The 24,716-nt window shown below is 47.1% G+C and overlaps 1 protein-coding gene across 1 annotated transcript in view; it reads left to right on the top strand.

The window, feature by feature from the left end:
• The window catches only part of XIRP1 (xin actin binding repeat containing 1), a 30,663-nt gene extending 16,418 nt beyond the window's left edge, over positions 1-14,245 (top strand). Inside the window, exons 5-7 of the mRNA XM_032183096.1 lie at positions 3,378-3,535; positions 4,755-4,808; positions 6,545-14,245. Coding sequence (XP_032038987.1) covers positions 3,378-3,535; positions 4,755-4,808; positions 6,545-14,245 — 7,913 coding nt within the window. The remainder of the gene's footprint in view (positions 1-3,377; positions 3,536-4,754; positions 4,809-6,544) is intronic.
• The last annotated feature ends 10,471 nt before the right edge of the window (positions 14,246-24,716 follow it).

The following is a 24,716-nucleotide window of genomic DNA, read 5'->3' as shown; positions in this document are numbered from 1 at the left end:
GAAGAGCTCAGCACAGGTCTCAAACTGGGTCTCCATGCTCTCAGTCTCCCACACAAGTCAGACAATAAATAACACACCCTGTCGGCACAGCACCCTTTGGCTTTGCTTTAGCATCCTCAGCTGGGAAGCCCTTGAGATGCTCCGGGTGCTGTTTGGGTGCCATTAGGCACATGCACGTGACAGCCAGGCTCTCTCGTTAGCAAAATGAAATTCTGTTCTTCCTCTCTTATCTATAATTAGCCATTTAAAGGGTGGCAACAGCCTGTTTCGTCAGGCAGAGCCTCATGGAGCAGTGCAGCACCCGACGCCTGCCCGGCTGCTGCCAGCAGCCCCTGTCTAAGGCAGGCAGCAGCTAATTATATCCTTCATTAAAGCAGAAACCCCGTGGCCTTTCATCCATCCGAGCTAAAGGATGAGGGAAGAGGCAGCTCTGAGGCTGGGCTGTTTTCCACTGCTGGAAAGCTTCATCCAGCTGCATCCGTGGCTGTTCTTTGTGCAGCATCTCCCCACCACAGGCCAGTATAGATAATTTCGGGACAGCAGTGATACCCATAGCCTGGGGTGCAGGGGACCATTAAACATTACCAGCCCAGCTCTAGGACTTGGGGATGTTTTTGCTAAGCTCTCAGCACTCAAGTGGTTAAGTGTAGCAGTGCTGGTGTCAGCCAAAGCAGGCTCTCTGCCTTGCTGTGAAGAGCTCCCACCTCCTGCAGGGAGTTTTTAGGAGCTTTTTCACTGTGGCCATGCCCTTACCGAGGGCTTGGTGTTCATTTTCCCAGCCAGAAAGCAATTGTGCTTGGTTTTCTTTCTGTGCTAAAGATAGTAAGATCATCTCTTCCCCAGCCCTCACCTTTGCTATTAGTGGGAGGTTTTGCCAAACCTCGTTACCTTGCAAGGAAAAAAGCTTCTGGCTTCCAAATGGATTGGACCCCATTTGCCTTTCCAGTAGGCAGTTCAGCAGTAGTAGGAGAAAAAGGAAAAAAAAAAAAGAAAAAAAAAAAAAAAAGAGATTCCCTGGCAAGATTTATCAAAGACTTTTTCAAAGCTTGCTGTAGCTAATTCAGCACATGCTTCAGTGCTATTCTCACAGGGCATTGCCATGTTAAGGAAAGACCATGAAATCCCAAGTACCTGCGCTGGCTATTACTTCACTTTCTGTTTTCACGGAGAGAAACATGTGCCTCAGTCCTCCCAGTGAAGGGAGAAGCCCTCTGCAGCAGATAGAGGGGTTTGTGTTAGCATCAGCACTGTCTCCTCTAAAATTGGGTGTCCCAGCAATGCCTTGACCCCCTCCTCCTCATTTCTAAGGTATTGATCATCTTGAAAAGCCGGGCATCCAGTCAAAGTCTTGAGCAGAGGGGGAAAAATCTGATATCTTGCAGTTTCACAGCCTATCTGAAGATGTACCAGATCTGCCCCAGCTGTGCCTCTATCTCCACTGGCTATGGACAGATAATTAATTTTGTTTTGGTGTTTAACCTGCAGACAGCAGAAATCAGGGGAAGAAGCCCCATATTTTCATGGTGATTTAGGGGGGAAAAAAATAAAAGGAAAAAAAGAGAGAGACATTAAGGATTTTTTTTTCTGTTTCCTCCCCTCATGTCCTGCTTATCTCTGGCAGAACCAGGCAGCTACATCTGCAATGCTTCCAGCTGCCTCTGCATGGATCCAGCCTTGGTTTTGCATCAGAATGCCTGGGCACCTGCAGAAGCAGCTGGAACCCAGGATGAAAGAAACACCCGCCGGTGTCTGACCATCCCAGTGGGGTCCCTCTGCTCTTATCTCAGTGCCTGCTTGGTGTTGTGGACTAACACGTCTATCTCACAGGAACTGGTATTTCATCTGAAGCACCAGCTCCTGGAGTCCTGTTAGCACGTAATGTTAACTGTTGTCACTCCAAAATAGAAGCAAAGCCAATCTCCTTTGGTATTTCACAAAAAAAAAAAAAAAAAAAAAAAAAAAAAAAGCTGGAAAATCTGACCTCAAAACCCAGAAAACAAAGGAAAGAGTCATTAACTTTATTTACAAAATCTCATGGTTTGGGGACTGCGATTTGAGGGCAAAGAACACCGGAACTGTGGCAGTGTTTGCAATGTGCACATATTAAAAAGTATATCAGCCCTTTCCTGGCTGTGCAAAGGCTGGATTTGTGGAGAGCGAGCCCATTGTTCAAACAGAAAGCATTGCAAATACCGCTCTAAATCCAAATGCAGCAGTGCAAGCCTGCAAAAAGAGAGAAGCTTCTCGTGGTTTTGCAGTGGTAACAGAGAAACGACAGCCCTGGCTAACCCAGAGGGCTAAGAAGCAGCACAGAAGTGTAGGGCTTTCTACACACCTGTGGTGGGATATAGGAGGCAGAGCTGGCCATCCTGCTCACACCTAGCGGAGTGATGCAAAAAGAAGTTTTTCAGTGGAGATTTGGAGTTGTCCTGTTGTTGGGAAAGTGATCCCATCTGGATTTGAGCCATTCATTTTGGCACATCCTCATCCTGAGGGGGAGTGGAAGCCCGGGCTCTTAAGGGGATGGAGATCATGGGAGGGGGTGCAATGGGTAGGAGTGAGGGAACATGGGCTGGGTACGGGCTGGCCACGCGTGACTGCCCTAGCCAGTGGTCCCTCTGCACACCTCTGGTCTGGCTGATAGCTCACCTCCTCCCAAAATAGCTGTTTCTTCATGAACTAGACAGGAACATCCCCAGCTGGAGTCATCTCCATGGGAGGCAGCTGAACAAAGGCCGGAGGAATGCCAAATATCTCAGGAATGCCATGCTGGGCCCCAGTAGGCCTCACGGGGACTGGTGCAGCTCAGCTCATCACATCTCTAAGCTAAGAGAAGGGCTCATTCCTCTGGCTCTGCTGCAGACCCCAAGCTATGTCTGTGGGCAAGTCTCGTAGCCTCATCATCTCTTGGTTTCCTGAAGGGGAGAGATGAAGATAAATGGGTATAACTGCTTGTGAGACATGCTGACAGCAGGGGGAAGTGGTCACGGAGCAAAAACAGTAGGAATTGGCTTAAGTTCAACACGCATAGCTCCTTCACATCCACCGACTTGTTTCGTTTTGGTGATAGCCTCGTCTAGGGATGCAGGGGTGGGTGCAGGATCTGTGCCACAGGCAGGACGATGGCATCAGGCCACTGCCTGGTGGGTTGCTCTCAGGTTTCACCATCCATTCTGACATGGGGGCAGTGCAGATGCCCACGTTTTCTCCCTAAAACAAAACGGCACGATGCTAAATTTGGGGAGAGGGGCAACCACCTGGGGTCCAGGAGGAATGGGTGCGCAGATAGCAGCTCGTGGAGGAGACATGCCCTGCTTTCACCATGCCAGCGTCCCCGTGGAAACATAACTCACCGCACCCACCGGTCTCTGTTTCAGATGAGAGGACGCGGTCATTTTTAGACGTATCAGACAGCACAAGGCGCATACTCCAGCAAGGACGAGGGAGGTGCTCTTCGCTCTCTGTGAAGGAGCTGTCGGCTCGCTACCTCTCCCAGGCAGCTGCTGCTGCTGCTCACAGCAGCCCCACACAGCCGGTAAGCGCCGCGGCATCCCAGCTATGTCCCGTCCCAGCCAGGGGCCGTGGGAGGGTGAGGGAGAACACGTCTGGTTTCACAATGCTGGAGGAACACGGCATTTCTTTTCCAAGAATGACCAGACCTCCTTGTTTTTTGCATATATCATTTAAATATAGCACATAAATAGCATATAAATATATAATGTAAAAATGCCATGCTGTAAGAGGTGCTGGTATGCATTGTGTCTATATATGATGTACATGCTGCATATACATACAGACACATTCTTATATGTACACATACAAACACATGCCCAAACACGTATACACACATCTACCTCCACTACCCCATGTGTACGTTTGTTCATTATAAGATATCCAATATTTTCATGTACATGTTTGCACACTCACATCCATGCAGCAACACATACACCTCCGTGCTATACCCATTCCAACACACAAATCTGATGGGTCCCAAATTTGCCCCTTGTACGGAGGTGGAAATGGGAGCATCAGCAGAGGATCCAGTGAGTCATCCAGCCTAAAGTGATCACTGGGTCATAGGATAGCTCATGTTGTACATGGTATGAAGCACTAAGCTACGTTTGTCCCTCTTGCCTGGCTTTCCCACGTTGGACCCACACTGGACTGAGGCTACGCAGGGAATGTGTCCTGCTCAGCAATGTACAATAGTCCATACAGCTTGCTAAGAAATGTTTCTTTACCAGAAATGTCCCATCATCAGAATCTATACAAAATGAAACTTTCTAATTAACCTGCATTGCAGTAAGGTGTTCTGGTTGGGAAAGAAAAATAAAAGTGTGAGAAAAAAAAAATATATATATATATATTATTATATATTATTATTATTTCAATGACCTTTAACTTCACAATTCATAATGCCCTTACAAATGTAGATATGTTTTGTCTTAAAAATATTGCCGTATAAAGAAAAATATTGGCCAAATCGAGCTTTGGATAAATCAGGGTGGGTTCTTTTGTTGTTGTTTTTTTTTTTTTTTCCCTGACTCTGAACAAATGTGTCCAGGTTTCATTTGTCCACTGAAACTTGCAGAAAAAAATATTTCTGCTCAACCTGAGATAAGAGCTGCCAGCAATTCAAAAAACCCTCACCTGTAATGGTTTCCAGCTCCCGATAATAGACACATATATATATACAGATATCGTATGTGTCTGCCTATGCAGTTTGATGTCATTTCTCCCTGTGTCTTTTCCAGACAACTGTGAAGGACAGCTCCACTCCTTCTTCTGACAGACAGAAAACAAGCAAGGTAAGAAGTGTTACAGATAAGCACCCTTATCTAACTGCATATTTGTGGACTGTGGTGGAGTGTGATTTATACACCCATGCCAGGCAGCAAGGAGTGCTTTCGTACTGAATATAGCTATCAGCTGCTCAGCTGCCTTTCCCCACATTTAGAAGTTCTGAACAGATTCAAAAAAAAAAAAAAATTTTTAATTGCATTCAAAGTATGTTGGTTCATATGAACAATTTGTGTTTGACACTTGCTGCAAAATATGCTGATTTTGGTATTCTGGTGTTTTGTCTTGTTGGTTTGTTTTTAGTTTTTCTTTTTACTAATGTTCAATACTTATTTTTAGCCAGAACAATCTGTGTGTTAACAGAGTGAAATAACATCGCGCGCCAGTGCTTTGAGCAACAACTAATAATATTCCAGGCATAACTCTACAGACGTAACTCTAAAGGCATGCCAAGGATTAGCAGATCTGTTTACTGAAAGGAAAGCCACCAGGATTATAGTCCTTTTTAGATAATGATTATAGGCTTCAAATACCTTCCCTTTGGATAAATGTCAATCTGGTGCAGGTCACAGGTATTCAGTTCAGTATTTGGGTGATAAGTGGTGAAAATTCCTGAGTTAAAGAGAAAAATGCAGAAAGTAAGACTCAAATGTAGGCTAAACAGCCAGTCCAGCCCATCATGACTGCAACTTTTGTTCAGTGCTGTACTAGCATTGCTGTGAAATCCAGCTGAATTCAGTCTGAGTCAGTTTAAACACAAACTGAGTTAGTTCACAGGCTAAGAGAGCAGAATTAGAGAAGAATAATGCTTGAAAGAAAGGCTTAAAAGAATAGGAATTAAAAGCAACTGCACTGTGACATGATCTAATAATGATATATTGCCTTCAGGCTCCATAGCAGGTGAATTACTCGTTCTTACAGGACAGGCTAAATGTGAGCAGTCTTAAGGGGACATCAGTTAGCCTCATGCTTGTCCAAGTGTCCAACTCAAAAAAGTTTTACTTCACTCTCTAACTGTGGAACCATCCATCTATTTTTATATAAATGATACTGTGGGGTATATGCATTGAGTCCAGCAGAAGAAATCGTCACTCAAACATCCTTTCCCAAGCCCTCACTCCTGTGCCATGGACAGCACTAGGGGTGTTACCAAAAACCCATCACACTAGCTGCCCGCCCCAAAATAGGATGTCTTCATCAGCTCACTTTCACACTTTTATTTGGTTCCCTCTCACCGTTTTATCCCTGAGACCTCTTCACAAATAGCTCCTTGGCTTTTTCCCAGGGCCATATCAAATGCAGACTCATTTTAGGTTCCCACACTGCCCTGAACACCTGGGGGCAGGAGGCAGAAGTTCACTCTTATTTTGCTACTCACAGATAAGCCTTCTTTGCATTATCCTTGTGGTCGATCTCTCTTGCTGACAGTACAAATTGGGCCTCTCTGTTGCGCTGTAGCTGGATGGAAACCTGGAGAGTGTAGACTAACCACTGCGCATGCCCGGATTAGAGACCTTGCTTTAGAGCACGTTGCTGTGGAACCGGAGCTAACACCGCGACTGGAGTGTGTGCAGTGGTGTGATGCTTTGGAGTGCTGTGTGCTACTGAACCCAAGGTATGGAGCTCAGCAGGTGCATGGATTTCCCTTGCTGGGCTGGCTTTTACATTTGCCGTTCTCACTACTAATGGCCACTGGGCTCTGGGGTAAGAGATAATGCTGACGTTTACAACTGTTTCCCTAAAGATGGCAGAGGCTCAGAAATCATCTCAAGTTGCCATCAAGAAAATGGAAGAGGACTTACCTCCCCCTCCCGCCCCTGGCTCAGTCCAGGTCATCCCTCCAGGGAGCCAGGATCCCAACCCACTCCCTGTGCCTCCCCCAAAGCAAGCCTTCTCCAAGTTCTACCAGCAGCGGCAAGTGAATGAGCTGAAGAGGCTCTACAGACACATGCATCCTGAGCTCAGGAAGAACTTGGAAGAAGCAGTGACTGAGGACCTGGCAGAAATGCTTAATGCCGAAGATCCCAATGCACAGGGATCTGTGAACCTGGACAAAGTTCTTCCAGGAGAGGTTCAGTCCATGCGCTGGATCTTTGAGAACTGGGCACTTGACTCTATTGGGGACCACCAAACCACAAAGAAGCTGACAGAGGAAGAGATCATTCCTGGTGGGGATGTGAAAAGTACTTCCCTGAGGTTTGAAAGCCAGTCGATCAACGGGGACAGTCTGTCAACACCAGCCAAAGATTCGGAGACAGACCTTGCCAGAGGGGATGTGCATACCGCCCGGTGGCTCTTTGAAACCCAGCCTCTAGACTCATTAAACAAACTGTACTCAGATGAAACTGAAGTGCAAGAGGCAGTCCTCAAGGAGCCTGTCCAGGGAGGCGACGTGAAAGGTGCCAGAGAACTCTTTGAAGCCCAGTCCTTGGATGCTATAGGCCGCTGCTGCTCGGTGGAGGAGAAGAGCATCCTGCAGCTCAAGTCAGAAATCCAGGAGCTAAAAGGCGATGTCAAGAAGACCATCAGGCTCTTCCAAACAGAGCCCCTCTGCGCCATCAGGGACAAAACTGGGAACATCCATGAAATCAAGTCTGTCTGCCGAGAAGAAATTCAGAGCAATGCAGTCAGAACGGCTCGCTGGCTGTTTGAGACTCAGCCGCTGGACACCATCAACAAGGACACTTCCAAAGTGCAAATAATCCGTGGGATTTCCCTGGAAGAAATAGGAAGGCCAGATGTCAGTGGAGCAAGGTGGATATTTGAAACTCAGCCTCTGGATGCCATCAGAGAAATTACTGTTGAAGAACAGGATTTCAAAGCTTCCACGGACTTTGTCACGGGGGCAGATGTCAGTAAACAGCGATTACTCTTCGAGACCCAGACTCTTGATTCTCTGAAGGGAGAAGATTCAGAAACCGTTGCAGCTAAAGAACAAGTCATTGGAGGTGATGTGAAATCTACACTCTGGCTCTTTGAAACCCAGCCCATGGAAACCCTGAAAGACAATTTTGAGGTGGGACGTCTGAAGAAAGTAGAGCTTTCAGCAGAGGAGAAGGGAGATGTGAAGCAAAGAAAACATGTCTTCGAGACCTGTCCCCTTGGCAGCATCTCTAAGGCATTTGAGGAAGAAACTACAGAAACCAGCAGGGAAGAGGTGGTGAAAGGGGACGTGAAGTCTTTCAAGACACTGTTTGAGACTCTCCCTTTAGACAGCATTAAGGAGGCTGATGCTGAGCCCACCAACAAGGAAGAGGAGAAGATTCCAGCTGGCAATGTGAAAGCTAACCAAATCCTGTTCGAGACTACACCTCTGTATGCCATCAAGGACAGCTTTGGCAATTTTCATGAAGTCACCTCTGTAAGCAGAGAGCAAGTCATCAGTGGTGATGTCAAGAACTACAAATGGATGTTTGAAACCAGGCCTCTGGACCAGTTTGATGAAAGCACCAAGAAAGTGGACATAATACGGGGAATCACAAAACAGGAGGTGGTGGCTGGTGACGTGAGAACAGCCAAGTGGCTCTTTGAAACTCAGCCCATAGATGTCATCCATCACCAAGCCATGCAAGGTGAGGAGCACTCCTCGGTGAAGCGGGAGATCTCCCAGCGGGGGGATGTGAAGACCTGTAGGTGGCTTTTTGAGACCCAGCCCATCCACACCTTGTATGAAAAGTCTGAAAAGAAACAGGAAGAGGATGTCTGCATGCCCCAAGCTGATGTGAAGTCATACACATGGATGTTTGAGACTCAGCCTCTGGACTCCCTGAAAGGCCAGGAGGAGCAGTATTTGAAAGTCAGTAAAGCCTACAGTCAGGCGGAATTACAGGGAGTTGATGTCAAGACTGTCCGGCATCTATTTGAGACCGAACCCTTGGGCAGCAGCACCATCAGTGAAGCTGACCAAAAGAAAACCATGCGGTACTCCAGCCGTGTGGAGATACAGTCTGGAGAAGTGTCCAGAGTGAAGGAGTTCTTTGAGGCTAAGCCCTTGGATACAACAACTAAACCAACAGCAGTCGTCAAGAATGACGGGACAATTGAAGCCGGGTCCGTGCACAAATTCACCTGGCTTTTTGAGAACTACCCCATGGATTCCCTGAAGGACAGCTCTGAAGGCATCCAGGAAATCCCTCCAGAGAAAGATATCAAGGGGGGAGATGTTGGAGGCAAGAGGTTCATATTTGAGACCTACTCCCTTGACCAAATCCATGACAAAGTAGATGAGACAGAGCTCCAGAAGATCCAGAAGGACACCATGAGCAAAGCTAATGTCAAGTCTTGCACAATGCTCTTTGAAAGCCAGCCCTTATACGCTATCCAAGACAAGGAGGGGGGATACCATGAGGTCACCTCAGTGCAGAAAGAAGAAATCATGAAAGGTGACGTGAAAGGCGCACGGTGGCTGTTTGAAACGAAGCCCCTGGATCAGATCAAAAAGGAAGAAGAGGTGTTTGTGATTAGGGCTGTCACCCAAGAGGACATCAAGAAAGGAGATGTCCAGGCTGCCCGGTGGAGGTTTGAAACAGAGCCTCTTGACTCTTTCTCTGGGGGAAAGACTTCTGTGCCCAGAACAGTGGATGACGTGCAGAAGGGAGATGTTCAGTCCAACAAGCAGCTCTTTGAGTCCCAGCAAGTGGGCCAGAAGAAATATGTGCGGATGGTCAGCGTCAGCGATGTCCAGCGGGGTGATGTGAGGACGTCCACCTGGCTTTTTGAAAACCAGCCTGTGGACTCCCTTCACGAGGATGCGGACAGAAGCTCATCGATCAGTACAGTGCAGAGAGAGGACAGCCAGAAAGGGGACGTGAAACGCTGCACCTGGCTGTTTGAAACCCAGCCCATGGACACCCTTAAGGACACAGAGGTGACAGCCACTGCTGGGGCCCAAGAAGCAATCCCCCGCGCAGATGTGAAAAGCACGACGTGGCTCTTCGAGAGCACACCCCTGGATAAATTCAGTGCTTCTGAAGGTAGTGGGGAAACAGAACTGAAAGAGAGGACTATGAAGGAGACTTTAGAGACCCTCTGCACTTGCCAGGCTATTCAGCATGACGGGATCCTCATTGAAGCCAACGATATGGAGAGCGTGAAGATGGTGAAGTACCAGCTCAGCACCCCAGGTGCTCCAGAGATCCTGAAAGAAGAGATCGTGGGAGGCCATTTGCAAAGGATCATGCTGCAGCTCCTGCACAGGACCAACGTGGAAGCCCAGAGTGTGCTGGTGGAGGAGGACAGAGAGGGCAAGATCAAAGTAAGCTCACTGCAGCTCCTGGACCAGAGCGAAGCTGTTAAAAGCAAAGAGGACTTGAGTGGAAATGTAGCTAAGGCTCTCCAGGGCCTGCTCAGTCAAGATGCTTCCATCAAAAAGGGGATGGTCTTACAAGAGACAAAGTCAGGCTCAATGAAGATGACCCTCTACTCCCTCCTGTTCCATTCTGTCCAGCAAAAAGTTGTTAAGGGGGATGTGAAGTCAACGATAGGGAACCTGCTGGCTTCTTCTCAGGAACAGAAGGCAACTGCAACTGTTAAGCGTGAGGACAATGAGAAGGGGAACGTCCAGCTTTTCACGAGCTGCATTGAGAAGGGAGACCTGGACTACCTGAAGAACCTCCAGCAGGAGTCAGAGATACAGTCCCTCATCTCTTCCCAGGCAGAGCAGGGGGCGGATGAAAGTGTCCCACTTGTGCAGGGGGCTAAGATTCATGTCTTAGCAAACAAAGAACAAGCAGAGAAAGTAATTGCTGAGGGAGAGTCGGGGGCCATGGAGGGAGCAAAAAAGGTGTTCGTATGTGAAAGCGTGGGCAAAGAGGGGGCGTTACAGAAAGAGGCTGTGCAGACAGCGGGTGTGACAGGTGCCACTGTGCAATGTCTTGGGAAGCCCCAGAGCCTGCCCACAGTGATGGGAAAGGAAGAAATTTTGTCAGGGGGGCTTAAAGTAACTACAAAGTCGATTCAAAGGGTTGCAGATGTCAGCAAGAAGGCAGAGAAAGAAGAGTCCACCTCTGCTTGTTTGAAGGAACCCAAAGCTATGACGCAAGGCACAACTCAGACCCAAGTGACAGCTGAGAGGGGTGAGGTGGCTGGAGAACACCAGAGTTTGGTGACGGGGCAAGCCAGCCAGATGCAGCCAGGAGAAAAGGTCCTTGGGAGTGATCTTCAGGCGGCAATGCAAAGCCTGAGGCTAGCAACAGCAGAAGCAAAAAACATCCAGCACCACGTCCAAAGCAAGCTGCAAAAAAACAGGGAGGAGGTCCACACCGCCTGCAGGCAGCAGGCAGCCGGTGTGCAGGGGACCAAGACCCTTCAGTCAACCGTACGCCAACAGGACTCTGCATCTACCATGCGGGAGAGCACCAGCACTGCCATCAGAACCACCACCGCTAGAGTCCAGGAGGCATCCCAGAGCCACACAAGCATGTCTCAGAAGAGTATAGCATCACACAAAAAGGTCAGTGCTTCAGAGGAAGTACAGGGAGGACAACTATTGAGCCAGGAAAACCAAGTTGTGCCCAGTAGAGATGTTAGCATTAAGGATGGCCTTTATACTGCCACGCCCGTGAAAACCTATATAAATCCTTTTGTTGAGTCTGATTACAAAGAGCAATCAGTGCAAGAAGAAAGAGATGTTATTATCAGAGGGGATGTACAGACAGCTATCCGAGCACTGCAAAGTGCCGCCACAGAACAGCGCCTGGTAGAAAAGGAGGATGTTGTCCGAGGTAATTTAAAAGCCACACTTCAGTCGCTGGAAAAGTCTAACGTTAATGTCTCCAGAGGGGATTTTAAAGCCGCTATGATATACAGAAATGCAGGGCAGTCCTATTCTGTGTGTAAAAAGAAAAATGAGACTCAAGTCATTAGTAACCAGACAGCTGTAGTGGCTTCAGGGTCGCAGGCTGATAATGACTTTCCTCCTCCTCCTCCAGTTGCTGTGATGAAAGCAGAACATTGCCCACCCTCAGCTAAAGCAACAGGAGAAGGTGCCCTTCCACCGCCAGCCTGCAAAGATGAAGCCCCAGGATGTTCTGCACCAATCCAGACCCCTCTTCCAACCCTCCCTTCTCTGTCCTGCAAACCCAGTGAGCAGAACGCTGCAGAGAAGCCCAAGATTTCTCCAAAATCAGAAATTACTGCCCCACCTAGGAAAAAACCTGTTCCCCCTCCAAAACCTGAGCACCTGTTACATGAGGCTTATTGTGCCTCCACGATTAACAGCACAAGCAGGTCAACCAAACCTGTCCCTCCACCACTGCCTCCAAAACCTCAAGGCCTGAGGGAGGTCAGCAAGCCAAAGCCTCCCGCTGCAGAGCTGGGATTTGGTTGTGTGGAAGTATGTGAACAATCAGGCCATGTGGAGGGACAGGCAAAATGCTGCACTTTGGAGTCATCCATGGAGAAATCTGTCACGGTTCAGGGTATGAGCCCTGAGAGAAAGCTGCCTAAAGACACCGCCAAAACCCCTCTTCAACTGGCAGAGGAAAGGTACAAAGCAAGTAAAGGAAGACAGTGCAAGTCAGAAGTGGACAGTGCTAAGACTTCAAAGCCAGTGCAAAATGGAGTGGTTGGCTTTCAAGTCGAGCAAGGAATGATGAGTGGGAAAGCAGCAGCTCCAGGGAGCTGCCTGGGCAAGGTAGTGCAGAGGCATTCAGAGCTGTATCAACAGGAGGACAGGTTCTCTTCAGTATCACATCCAGCCTGTCCTGGTAGAGCACAGACCCTTAACGTGCCAGGGCAGAATGAGCCAAGCACCTCCTCTGTGGGCCGCAGCACTCCTCCAAAGAGAGGAGATGACATCTCAAAAAATGCCTTGCCCAAGGTGGAAAGGGAAAGTGTGTATAATGCTTACGTGTCATGGGATAGTCAGAGAGTCACGCAGCAGGTGAGTGAGAGGAGACAAACGAGTCATTCAATGTCCTTCCATCAGCAGCCAGTGAACCCCTCCAAGGAGGAACATCAGGGAAATAGCGGGCAACAGAAATGTCCCGATGGGGAGGCAGAGGCACCTGCTCAGGAGAAGCCAGCAGTCATTATGCGAGAAAAACCCAAGAAAGAAACCGAAGATGAACGTCGGAAGAGACTGTCAGTACACAAAGAGGAGATCATGAAAGGCAATGTCAAGGAGGCAATGGAGATCTTTGAAAATCTCCGGAGACAGGAGGAACTGCAAGAGATCTTGACCAGGGTGAAGGAGTTTGAAGAGGAGACGAGCAAAGTGGATGTGAAAGCTCTGAGGAGCTTCTTTGAGAAGGTGCCTGACTGGGTGGTTCGTCAGAAGACCACCCAGGCCAAACAACAGGATAGGGCTGAGACACAGGCAAAGGATGATGCTGACAGCGTCTCCTCAGTAGAGCTGGTTTTTGGGGACCTGGAGAGAGCAAGTGCTGAGATTATCCACCTGAAGGAACAGACACTCACCCGACTCCTGGACATCGAGGAGGCTATCAAGAAAGCTCTTTATTCTGTCTCTAGTCTCAAGTCTGAGTCAGACATCGCTGGGCTCTCCGGGCTGTTCAAGGAGTCTCTGGGGAACACCCAGAGCTCTGTGAGCAGCAGCAATATCCGCAAAATCAGCATTGTCTCAAGCAAAGCCAGGCAGGATGGAGCCACGGTGGAGACAGGAGAGGCAGCCTCTGGAGGAGGTGCAAAGGTGGCAGAAAAGACAGAGGTAACCAAGTCAGAGCTAGAGGTCCCCCGCCTTGTTCACCCTCGTGTCAGCTCTCCCTCCTCACCTTCCTACATCTCCATCGAGTCTGCTGCCAGGAAACCTGCAGAATCACCCAGGACAGCACATTCTCCACGGGACATGGCCTCCCCAGACTGTCCTGATGCTCCAGGAAAGAGGGATGCTTTTGCTCAGGACGGTTTTAGCTCCTTCAACCATCCATCCGCAGGGTCTGCTGGGCGTGATAAGGCTCCCTTCGAGAAGAAACCAGAGCCCACCCAAACAAATGCCGGGCTGAACTCGGTGAAACAGCACAACCTTGGAAATGCCAACCACCAGGGCAGTGAGAAAGAGAAATGCCCTCCAGACACCTCCAAAAACAGCTGTCACTGTGGGATGAAAGGAGGCTTTCCAGAATATTGCTCCCTGAACACCCCCAGCCCACAGAACCCACGGAGGCAGAAAAGCATCTTGGAGCTGCAGACAGGGCCTGATGGGTCCAAACTCTACGGGGCCACCCGGACTGTCACAGAGCAGTACGAGGAAATGGATCAGTTTGGCAACAAGATCATCACTTCGTCCACCACCGTCACCAAGCAGTCTGAGACGCAAACATCCTCCACCTGCGACGTGGTCTCGCACCCCCGATACGAGGTATCTGCCTCGCCCCTGTTTCGGAGGTACGTGAAGAGCCCGGGTGAAGATTTCCACACCAACGGCAGCTTCCAGGAGCCAGGAGTGGTCTTCGTCACCTTTGGCAACTCCAAGCCAAAGAAATAGGAGATCCTGAATGGCAAGAGAGAATGGTGTAAAGAAGAAAAAAGAAAGTCCACAATTAAAAAAAAAAAAACAACACAATTCTCCTGGTTTATCCATGTTATACACAGGGATTCATCTACACCCTAAGGACTTCTCAGGGTCATCGTCTTGGTGTTTGCCTACAGACAGGACAAAGTGACACTGTCTTGACACTGGAGGGAAACAACAAACCTCGCCTGGACAAGCCAACAGACCCAGTGCTGCACCACATCCCAGAGCCCTGACACTGTTAGAAGCACAAGGGAAAAATCCATCCATGGGCATCTTAGGGCAGCTTTTTCCCCTTAAAGTACTATTTTTGGGTGGCAGGGGTGGTGGATATATCAGGCTTCTCTGAACTAATTCATAAGAAAGGATAGACAGAATCAGATGAAGAACTAACCAACCTGGTCATTGGCAAACAAATACCTATATGATATCTATCTTTTTTATCTAATTTCAGTACAGAATTGCCAAGAAGGGCATCCTAAACACACATATATGTGTATGTACACATACTGACATTGATGGGTGGGTTGGACGGGTTTTCTCTTAGGCATTAACAAATAAAATAAAATAAAAAAGGAAAAAAAAATCTCTAATTGCTGACACTACCACAGGTGGGGGGAGGCATTTAACAGAGTTAATTTCCTAGAAATACTTGATGCTACTGAAAATTGTCACATCAAGCTCTACAGCTATTATCAGTGCTGTTCCTCCAAAGAAAGATTCAAAGAAAGATGCTCTAGATGTGACAGAATTGTTATTGCTTTCCTTTATTTTTAGAATTGTAATTTATTATTCAATATATTCAAAAAAAAAAAAAAAACTTATTTTAGATTTTCCATGCTTTCATACATGTTTATTGTTTAAATTCATTTTGAAACTTTGTAAAGCAATTTTCTTTTTATTATGACTTTGTTTTGTACATTCTCAACTCATGATTTTAGATTTTTTGTGGCTTTTTTTTTTTTTTTTAACTTTTACTGCTGCGTTCCGAAGGTAAACATTACCTCCAAAAATACTTCAGTCTGGTTGACTTTCTTTTGTTCAGTGCTTGTTTCCTTTCAAAGTACCTAGAAATCACCTCTCAATGAACGGGTTGAATCACACATTGCATTCTGAGTCACTCGAGTGCTTTAGTCTGTGTCATCTTTGCGATGTGGGTGGGCTATTAGCCCTGTGGAAAGCATTAATGAACCAGCCACTGCTCAGTGCTGGTGCCTCACATCACAGGCTGGCCTCAGTTTGGGAAGGAGATAAGCTAGCCAGGAGTTTGCTCCACACATGGGAGAATGTGAGGAGCCTACAGAGCCACTGGATGGCTTCTCAGGGAGTTGGGTCCTAGAATCACGGAATCACAGAATCATTAAGGTTGGATAAGCCCTTCAGGATCATCTGGTCCAACCACCCCCCTACCACCAATGTCACCACTAAGCCATGTCCCCAAGCACCACGTCCAACCTCTCCTTGAACACTCCCAGGGACGGTGACTCCACCACCTCCCTGGGCAACCCGTCCCAATGCCTGACTGCTCTTTCTGAGCAGAAATGTCTCCTCATTTCCAGCCTGAACCTCCCCTGGCACAACTTGAGGCCATTCCCTCTAGTCCTATCACTGGTTACCGGTGAGAAGAGGTCAACTCCTAGCTACCACCAGCCTCAAGCTACTGACTGCTGGGTCTGAGTGTAGACATTCTGGTTGATCTACTCCATCTCTCAGTGCACCATTTTACCTTTCAGCAAAAAGGGACTGTATGCTCATTCAAAAAAAAAAAAAAAAAAAAAAAAAAAAAAAAAAAGTTTCAGTGAAACATTATGGTTAATAATTCTTTTTTTTTTTCCTCTGAGGAAAAAGAGCTCTCACTAATGACTGAGGAGCAGGACACTGGGGAAAAGGGGATGGTTTCAGAGCATACCACTTCATATCACTCAGTTCATAGCTAGGTTTTTAAATAGCAGATATCATCTCACACCATGCAATACCTTGTCCAAGGTGTTGTAGACTAGATAGGTAGATTAAATCTAAAATTGTTATTAGCCCTGGGGGAAATGCAGGATCATAATACATAACCTCTTCAACCTCCCTGAAGGATTTTTACTAAGATTAAAATAATGGAAAATGTGTTAAGAACAAATAAAACTCTCTGGTGATGCCTTGGCATTGCTGACTGAAAAAACTGGGGAAGATCTGTCATCATTCACAGAGGGTTTGAGTCTAAGAGTGGTAAACTCTGAATAGCAGTGGTTGAAAACACATTCCTACCATAACAGGTTCCTGGCAGTTTTGTCTGAGCTTTCTTGGCCCATAGAAATGTTCTTGAGGAGGATAAAGAAAAAATGGTTTGAGCTGCAGAAGTTCTGCTTCCCCGTAGAAAAGCAGGCAAGTACCCAGAGCTCTTTGGTGTGCTTCTAGGACCTTAGAAGCTGGAACGTGGCACATGCTGAAAGAAGATTAAGAATGTTGTTTTCTGTTCTGCCAAAGAATATACCAAAGGTTGAGGTAAAAGAGCAGATCACCATAAACTGAATTTCTCCAGTTTCAGGGAATCAGAACAAATAACTGCTCAAACCTCCACAATTCTTTTAGTAGGACCAATTGTAGAAATGGGAGAATTGGCAATTCTGAGTTCCTCCTCGTTTTTTTTTCTACCACCACCTTCTTATAATCTTACTTTGTTTCAGGACACCAGTAACATGTTTGTTTCATCTCTTTTTAAGGACAGACACAGAGCAGTTTTAGTAAGCTCCAAACAGGTTGTTTGGGCAATGAAAATGATTCCACAGGAACTCAAATAAACCCGAATATCCTGCACTGCCAGTGCTTAAAAAATAGTGATCTTATTGTTTGTGCTTCTTGTTCTGCAGTGTTTCTAAATATCTCAATGAGCCATTTATGAGGCTAAGATTATTTGAGGTGCATTTTTTTCATAGTATTTCCATCAGCCAGGAACCAAAATATCACGAGGAGACAGATGCTGCATTATTTCAGCACCATGCATGGCTCCTCAAAGCACTGAAAGAGATGGAGAAAAATAAAATACAACGATTTGAAACTCAAGTATAAGCTGAAGCTTGCAAGGTCTCTACTAAAACAGTAGATGCATACAAACTTCAAAATACCAGATGAGTTGCCATAGGTTTCCGGGATCTTTGGATACAACATGATATTGTTCGTGATTCTTTGTCCTAGCAGGTCACTGTATTCTCACACAGTTTGTTTTAGGCAGATATTTTCAAGAGCAAATTGGTTGGATGAACTACTTGTAACAGTGGACAGGGGATAGATGACCTTGCCTTGGCCATACATCTGGCTGGTCACAGGAGAAATGTAGCTGCAGATCCAGTTCTCATGAAATAGTAGCCATGAAATGTGCCACATTTGAAGTTAATGCCCATGCTGAGTACAATCTGTTCCAACTCCATTTCAGCCACTGGTCTCCATTAAAATGCTTAATCTTAGGGCAGAGAGCTTGGTGCTCACAGTCTTCTCCACCCACTGATAACAAGAGCATTTTTTCAGGCTGATACTTTCCTACCATAAAGATTTTAATGTACCTAGAAAACAAACAAATAAACAAGCAAACAGACAACAAATGATAAGATATAAGCCAGCTGCCACCTTCAGCGTGGCAGCAATCAGCAGTGTACTGAAAGCCTTCCACCAATAATCCGTCACCATTATTCAAAGAAGTCTTAAGATAATTTCCTTGACCACAGTGCCATTTGATGGCTGCTAATCACCTCCCCATCTACCAAACCATTACTAAGGCTTATGCCTGGGGCTTGTTAAAATACCTCTGAAGACCAGGAGTATTTGCCACTCATCAGTGAGCACTTAAAATAAATTTCCCTGGTGTCCTCCCTATAAAAGATTTTATCCTGCATCCCCTATAAAAGATTACCCCACTTTGGGAGCACACTGCAGGAGTACATGTATTTATTCACAGCTACGAGCAGAGTGATCTTGTTTATTTGCTAAACAGCTCTGCTTCCTTCCTTGGTCATGATTAAAGGAAAACATTATTTTTTATATGGCAGAAACATGTCAATAGTTACACTCTGCTCTGCCAGAACACACCTTTGTGCTCCAGGAGAGCTCATCACTGTCAAAGGGAATGTTTGCAATACTACCTAGATGTAACCGTGATCTGTATCACAAAATACATCAAAACAGCTGGATGCAAATCAGTCCAGTGACTGAAATTTATTGTGGCAAGGATCAGCACTCCATCATCACAAGTGATGCTGTGTTTATGCCCATCACCTCTCCCTGGTTTTTGCCAAATAGCCTGCTTGTTTCCTCCAGTGAGCCAACATCTATGCCAAAGATGCAGAGCTTCAATTTCTCTTTGAGAGACCCACTAACACGGTATCACTTCCCATCTGTTTCCTGCTACCATTTTCCACTTGGAAGATCTAGCTCTTTGCACAAAAGCACATTTCAGCTTCACCTTCACCAGCCCTTTGGCAACAGCACAGTTCTGCAGCCACGTTGGTGAAATTCATCTTGCCTAATTGCCCAGTTCTGTCCAGCTATATGGGCCTTTTTTTATTGTAGCTTTATCCCCTTCTAGATTTCATTAGCTGGGTCTTCACTGAGTGTACTGTGAGTTTAGACACTTATTACATATGTATGTGACAGGACGATGGTCTCCTCATTATAGAGGATCTGGAAAAGCAGAGGTATGTTGAGATCACTGAAGGCTGAAGAGAAGATGGAGCTTTTGTTTGGATTCTTCCATCTAGACAGAAGGAAAAACTGAAGACATTAAATTCTTCTTCTTGAAAGTGTTGGAAACCAAAAATGACGACTGCGCTGGTCTGTTCAGCCAAAAAAAAAAAAAAAAAAAAAAAAAAAAAGAGGCAATTAAAATATTTATGTCCACACAGACACACATTCCGAGTGTCTGCTGCAAGTAAAAGAAAGTGCTCTGGTTTCCTTCTTAGCTCATCTCTCGAGATATGCTGTGTGTTTCTGATGCAAAAATATCTTTCATGCTTCCTCTGTTCAAGTCTAAAATCTGGCCATCAGCCCACACCGCATAAGAGCAGGAAATTAAATTTGCCTGTTCTCTGAGCTGACAGTGCAGAAATCCAGGATCAGCAAATGTTAACAAAAAGCGAAAGGGAGAGAGCACCAGTAAAACTCTATCAGATCAAACTGGGTCAAAACAGACCATAAGAAAAAGAAAGAGACACCCTCGTATGAGGTGATATCAGTACCTGGAGCACTGACCTAGTTACAGTTAGGATAGAATCAGATGCATTTCTTCTGGGGCTTTGGGCAGACTTGACTTGCAGAAGACCTCACCAGGTAAGCTGAGCTTCTGCTTTGCACCACAGCAACACGCAGCCCACAGAGATATTCGCACTGCTGCCCACAGCCTCTGACCACGCAGACAAGCTGGAGCTATTTTTGCAGATAGGCTGATGGCCAAACTTTTTAATTCCCTTTCTCCCCCCATGGATAACATAGCTGGTGTTGGCGATGCTTTCCAGAGAGATTCCTTGGACTCTTCACATAAAGTGGTGTTTGAGGAATTGGGTCATGGTGTAAAATTTAGCCCACAGAGTAAACCATCGGGTTTATGGAGCAGCTGGAGCTTTAATACTGAGACGTGCTGTCTTTATAGGGTTTGGACTACATGGTTTATGTGAGCAGCCATGTGCTATGAGTGATTTCAAGAGCTGCTCATCCAGAGTTTTAGAGTCGGAGTCTCTGAACAATGTTTCTTAGCTCACACAAGACTCTTAAATGATTCAGTTGTGTGAATCATTTGCTTTTGATCAAATGAATCATTCTCTCATGAGGAATCCAAGGATGGCTTGTCTTTCTGTCCCAACTGAACATTAATGCTGACCTATCCAAGATTAAAAGTGAATAAAGTCAGCCAGAAATCTGAACTCCCACAACAAAGCTCTAAAAGGACATCAAGAAAATCCAACACAAGCAGCAGATTGAGCAAATAGGCTTGCATATGTTTTTTTTCCAAGTTTCAGAGTTATTTAACTGCAGTTTCTCCTTCTTCTTCAGCCCACATTGAAAGAGGTATGTGCCTCATGCCTGCAGCCTGTCTACTCCGTGGAGCGTGTGGTCACTGACAAAGTCTGCCTGCACAACTCGTGCTTCTGCTGCAAGGTCTGCAGGAAGAAGTTGAGGTGAGCGGTAGGACCATTTATTTTTGAGGGATGTCCAAGTAGTTTCCATCAGAATGGCCTGGTGGTAATTCCAGCGGGGTGAGCTCAAGGTAACAGGGAAGGGCAGTTTCCTTGATACAAATTTCCTCTCCATGATTAGTCTGAAGACTGCTCACCCCAAGCTTGTGTACACCTGTGAATCTGCAATCTGCACGGTGGTGCAAGGGTGAGGTGCAAACACGAGAAATATTTTCAGGTTGGGACTGCTGATAGGGATTTTAATTGCAGGAGTAGTCGGGGTGCTTCACATGTTCACAGAGTTGGGTGGGTGAGAAGGAAGCTCTGGAATCCTCCACCCAGCCTCCTGCAGGTCCAAGGAGGGCAGGTTGCTCAGGGCCATGACCATGAGGTGTGTATGGTTCCAAGGTCGGAGATACAACAGCCTCCTGGTTGCAGCCACTCTTTCAAGACCTGATCGCCAGTGAAAATGTTCTGTTCCTATATCTAATCACGATTTCCCATGTTTACAACTTGTTCTTATTGCCTCTCATTCTGTTACTACACCTCCTCTGACCCTCCCACAAGATAGACACACAGCAACGAGATCCTCTCCTTTAACCTTGCCATCGTAACACAGCTAACCCAGCTCTCAGCCTGTCCTTAAATCACACACTCCAGGTCCCAAACCACTTTGGTGGCCCTTCACTGGATTTTTTCCACTATATCAATGGTTTTCTTGCACTGGGAGCCCAAAACTGGACAGAAAACTACATGTGACCCCACAAGCACCAAACAGAGAGGAACAGTCACTTCTCTTGACCTGCTTGCTGCACTCTTACTAATGAAGTCCAGTATTTGGGCTGCTTTGTCATGAGGGCACACTGCTGGCTTGTTTTCTGTTTGTGATTCCCCAAGGAACCTTTTCTGCAAGGCTTTTTGCTGTCTTCTTGCCCCCCAATCTGTGCAGACACATTCTCTTATCATGCAGTCATTGTATCACGGGAGCCCTGTGAATTTTTACCCATATGGGCCATGCTCTCTATACAAGGGGAGAGATGAAGCCCTGGTGTGAAGCCTGGCTGATAACAGAGAAAGGGATCTCACATAACCTGGTCCACAGCTCCCCAAGGTATTGCAAGGAAATGTTCCGTTTTTTCACGTGTTTTGGTTTTTGAAAGAAAAAATCAAACATATCCTCAGCAAACAGACACTGCTTTTGAAAGGCTTCATTCTTCAGACCCCCCCTCTTTTCCCCGACAGTTTCCAGTTGCAAAACAGTTTTGCTGAAAACCCCTCCGTCAGCGCTACTGCTAATCCTCCCCTCCCACACACCCTCTAACAGCTCTGCCAATGTGTTGTTTTCCAGCTTGCAAAACTATGCTGCCCTCCGCGGGGTGTTTTACTGCCAGGTCCACTACAAGCAGATGGCTGGAGCTGAAAACAGAAGCGAGGCAAGGAGGCTGGAGCAACAGCTCCGGGACCATCAGGTTCAGCGAGCAGCAGCAGTGGGCAGAGGGGCACAGCCCCAGGACTGGTACAAAAGGGCCGAAAATAAGACTGAAGGAAGAAGGAAACCCACATCCTTCAATGCACAGGGCAGCTTGCAGCTGGCTGAGCAAAGGCGAGAGCTGAACAGCAGGCCTGTGCTCTTAGGGAACAAGCTCAGGACCAGCTGGCCACCTTCAGAAACAGCCTTGTTGGCTGGAGATGGAAAAGATGGGAATTTTTCCTGGAAAAAGCCCTCACTGAGCTTGCAAACTGGCTGGGCTGCGGGCAACGAGGAAAGCAGGATGGTGCTTGGGGTTCAGAAGGGAAGAACAGCAGTGGAGGCAGCCGTGAAGAAGGGAAGCTTCCTACCTGGTGTCACCTACCCTGAGAAAAGACAGCAAGCGTGTTCCTGGGCTAAGCCTGGAGAACAGCGAGATGGTGAGAAGAAGCTGGCATTTGGGGACAGGGACATACCCGGGGGGAAACAAGGGGGCAAGGTGTCCCAGCGAGTTGCTGCGTTCCAGCAGGGCAGGGTCCAGCTGCAGAGAGGGTCTGTGTCTGCCTCCTCCCCTGTGCTGCTGGAGCCTGTTAAATCTGTGACACGTCAGAGCACCAAACCCACCAACTGGAGGTACCTGGGGACCAAAGGGGGCTGCAGCCTGCCCACAGCAGGGCTGCCGGTGAAGGAAAATGAGGCCCGTGGGTCTCTCTCGCCACTGAGCACATCCAATGAAGGAGGCACAATGCCTGCAGTGACAGCTGACAAGCTTGAACAGTCCACAGCCACCCCAAACACTGCAGGAGGCAAGCATCATCTTGGAGAGAGAATGAGCAGCCCACAGCTGGTCTGTGTGCCAGGAGGGCTGGAAACCAGAAACACCACAAATATGGAGCCAAAATACAGAGCTGAGGGGGATGATGCCCCTGAATACAAAGCTGAAGACCAAGCTTTCTGCCGCTCTGGTGTGCCAGGGAGCCCCAGTGTAGCATCCAGTTCCCTGGAGCCAGGAGGACTGAGTGCATCACCTGAGATGGATGAGCTGGTGCGTGAGAAATCAAAGACAAATGTTGATGAGTTTCCTGGGAAACAAACACCAGTGAGTTTGGAGGAATACATGCTGCTATCCAGTGTAAGTCATTTGCCTGAGGTTGAGAGCAAAGGGGTAGAATTTGAGAAGACCAAGGAAATTAAACCAGCAAGTACATCGGGGTTTCTGGAAGAACCCAGTCCTGAGCACACATCTCAGGAAGAAACACCAGAAAAGAACAGAGTCCCTTCACCTGGTTTGCCAGAGAAGACAGATGACCACGATGTGCCCCAGCTACAAGAAACAGAACCTCAGGCCACGTGTAGCCCGCTGATGGCTAACCCTCACGGGGATATTCTGGTCCATGATGTAAAATCACCTGGAAAGGATTTTCCAGTATCAGCGGACATGCCTTTGAAAGGAACCTGTGCCACTTGGGCCTCACCTGATGAAGATGACAACTCCAAATCAAAGGATCCAAGTGAAGTTCTTGATGGAAACATCTTTAACATTTCTGAGCAACCAGCCAAGAAATTCGACTCTTCCAAACTGAGTGAATCCTCAGACAAACATGGGGGTGAAATAAAAATGGAACTGAAGCACCCAGGGGAAAGCACTGTGCATACATCAAGATCTGGTGACCAAAGCAAAGAGACCAGAAGCAGCCAAGCCAGGACAGAGGTGTTGGGTAAAGGTCTCAGGCTTGGGAAAAACCCCTTCACTATGCTTTTTGGTTCTGAAGACAAAGGCAGCGCTCCCAAGAAGGAAACAAGCCAAAGGAAACCCACGAAGCCCCAATCAGCCCTTGTCACTTTGTTTGGTTACTCCTCAGAGAAGAAGCAGAGTCAACAAGAAAAGCCTGCAAGATCCTCAGAACAAACGGATGCTGAAAACAAGCAGGAAAAGCCCCAGGGCCTCTTCAGCTCCTCCAGCCAAGCAAAACAAAAGGCCTCCAAAAATGATGAGCTGCCACAGCCAGGGAAGACAGAGGTCATCCCCAAAGAAAAGCAGGAGAGTTCTGGAGGCTGCTCAGATACCACCGAGGGCAAGGAGACCAATATCTTGTTGTTCCCTCCTGGTACAAACATTTCATGTGATGATAAACACGAGGGAACTGAACTTGAAATTCATGACCAACCAGCTTCAGACAGGCAGGTTCAGCAGCTACAGGAGAGCTGCTGGCCCTCTCTTGTGCCAGCAAAGGAAAATCAGAAAGAAGATGCAGCAGATGTTGAAGGTGGAACGAAACCTTTCCATCCTCCTCCAGAGCTTACGCCTGCAGCTGATACCAGCAAAAAACTCACCAGGGAAGGAAGTCGTCGTGATGCTCATCTACTGGAAATTCAGAACTTACCGAGTTTGGATATCCAGGACACAATGGTAGAGGATGGGATTTTTTCCTCATCAAGCAATTTAAGAAAGTTACCTGAGAAAGCTGAGCTTCAGTTAGACAACGTGGATCTTCTGGAAGACAGTAACGTTCTCCTATCTGTAGAAAACAAAGGACAAGATTTTCCCGGGATGGTGAGTAAAATCCCAAATTTAGACTTGCAAAATTCACCAACGGGAACTTCACCTTGCTTTGATCCAAATCCTTCAGAACTGTGCCAGGAAATCCTGGCAAGTGCTCCACTAGAACTGTGGGACCCCTCCAGCTTCCCCTTTCTTGTTGGACAAGATGAGATTGTTACTGGAGGCTCCGAAGGGATTCAGGACTGTGCACTGCTGCAGCACTTCGATCCGCAGTACCAGGCCCCAAAGGCTGCAGAAGATGCATTTGGATGGGGTTGTAGTGCT

Source organism: Aythya fuligula, chromosome 2 (assembly GCF_009819795.1).
Source record: "Aythya fuligula isolate bAytFul2 chromosome 2, bAytFul2.pri, whole genome shotgun sequence".
Classification (NCBI taxonomy): domain Eukaryota; kingdom Metazoa; phylum Chordata; class Aves; order Anseriformes; family Anatidae; genus Aythya; species Aythya fuligula.
The sequence above is the reverse complement of the archived record's forward strand: the minus strand, read 5'-3'. Positions and strand labels throughout refer to the sequence as shown.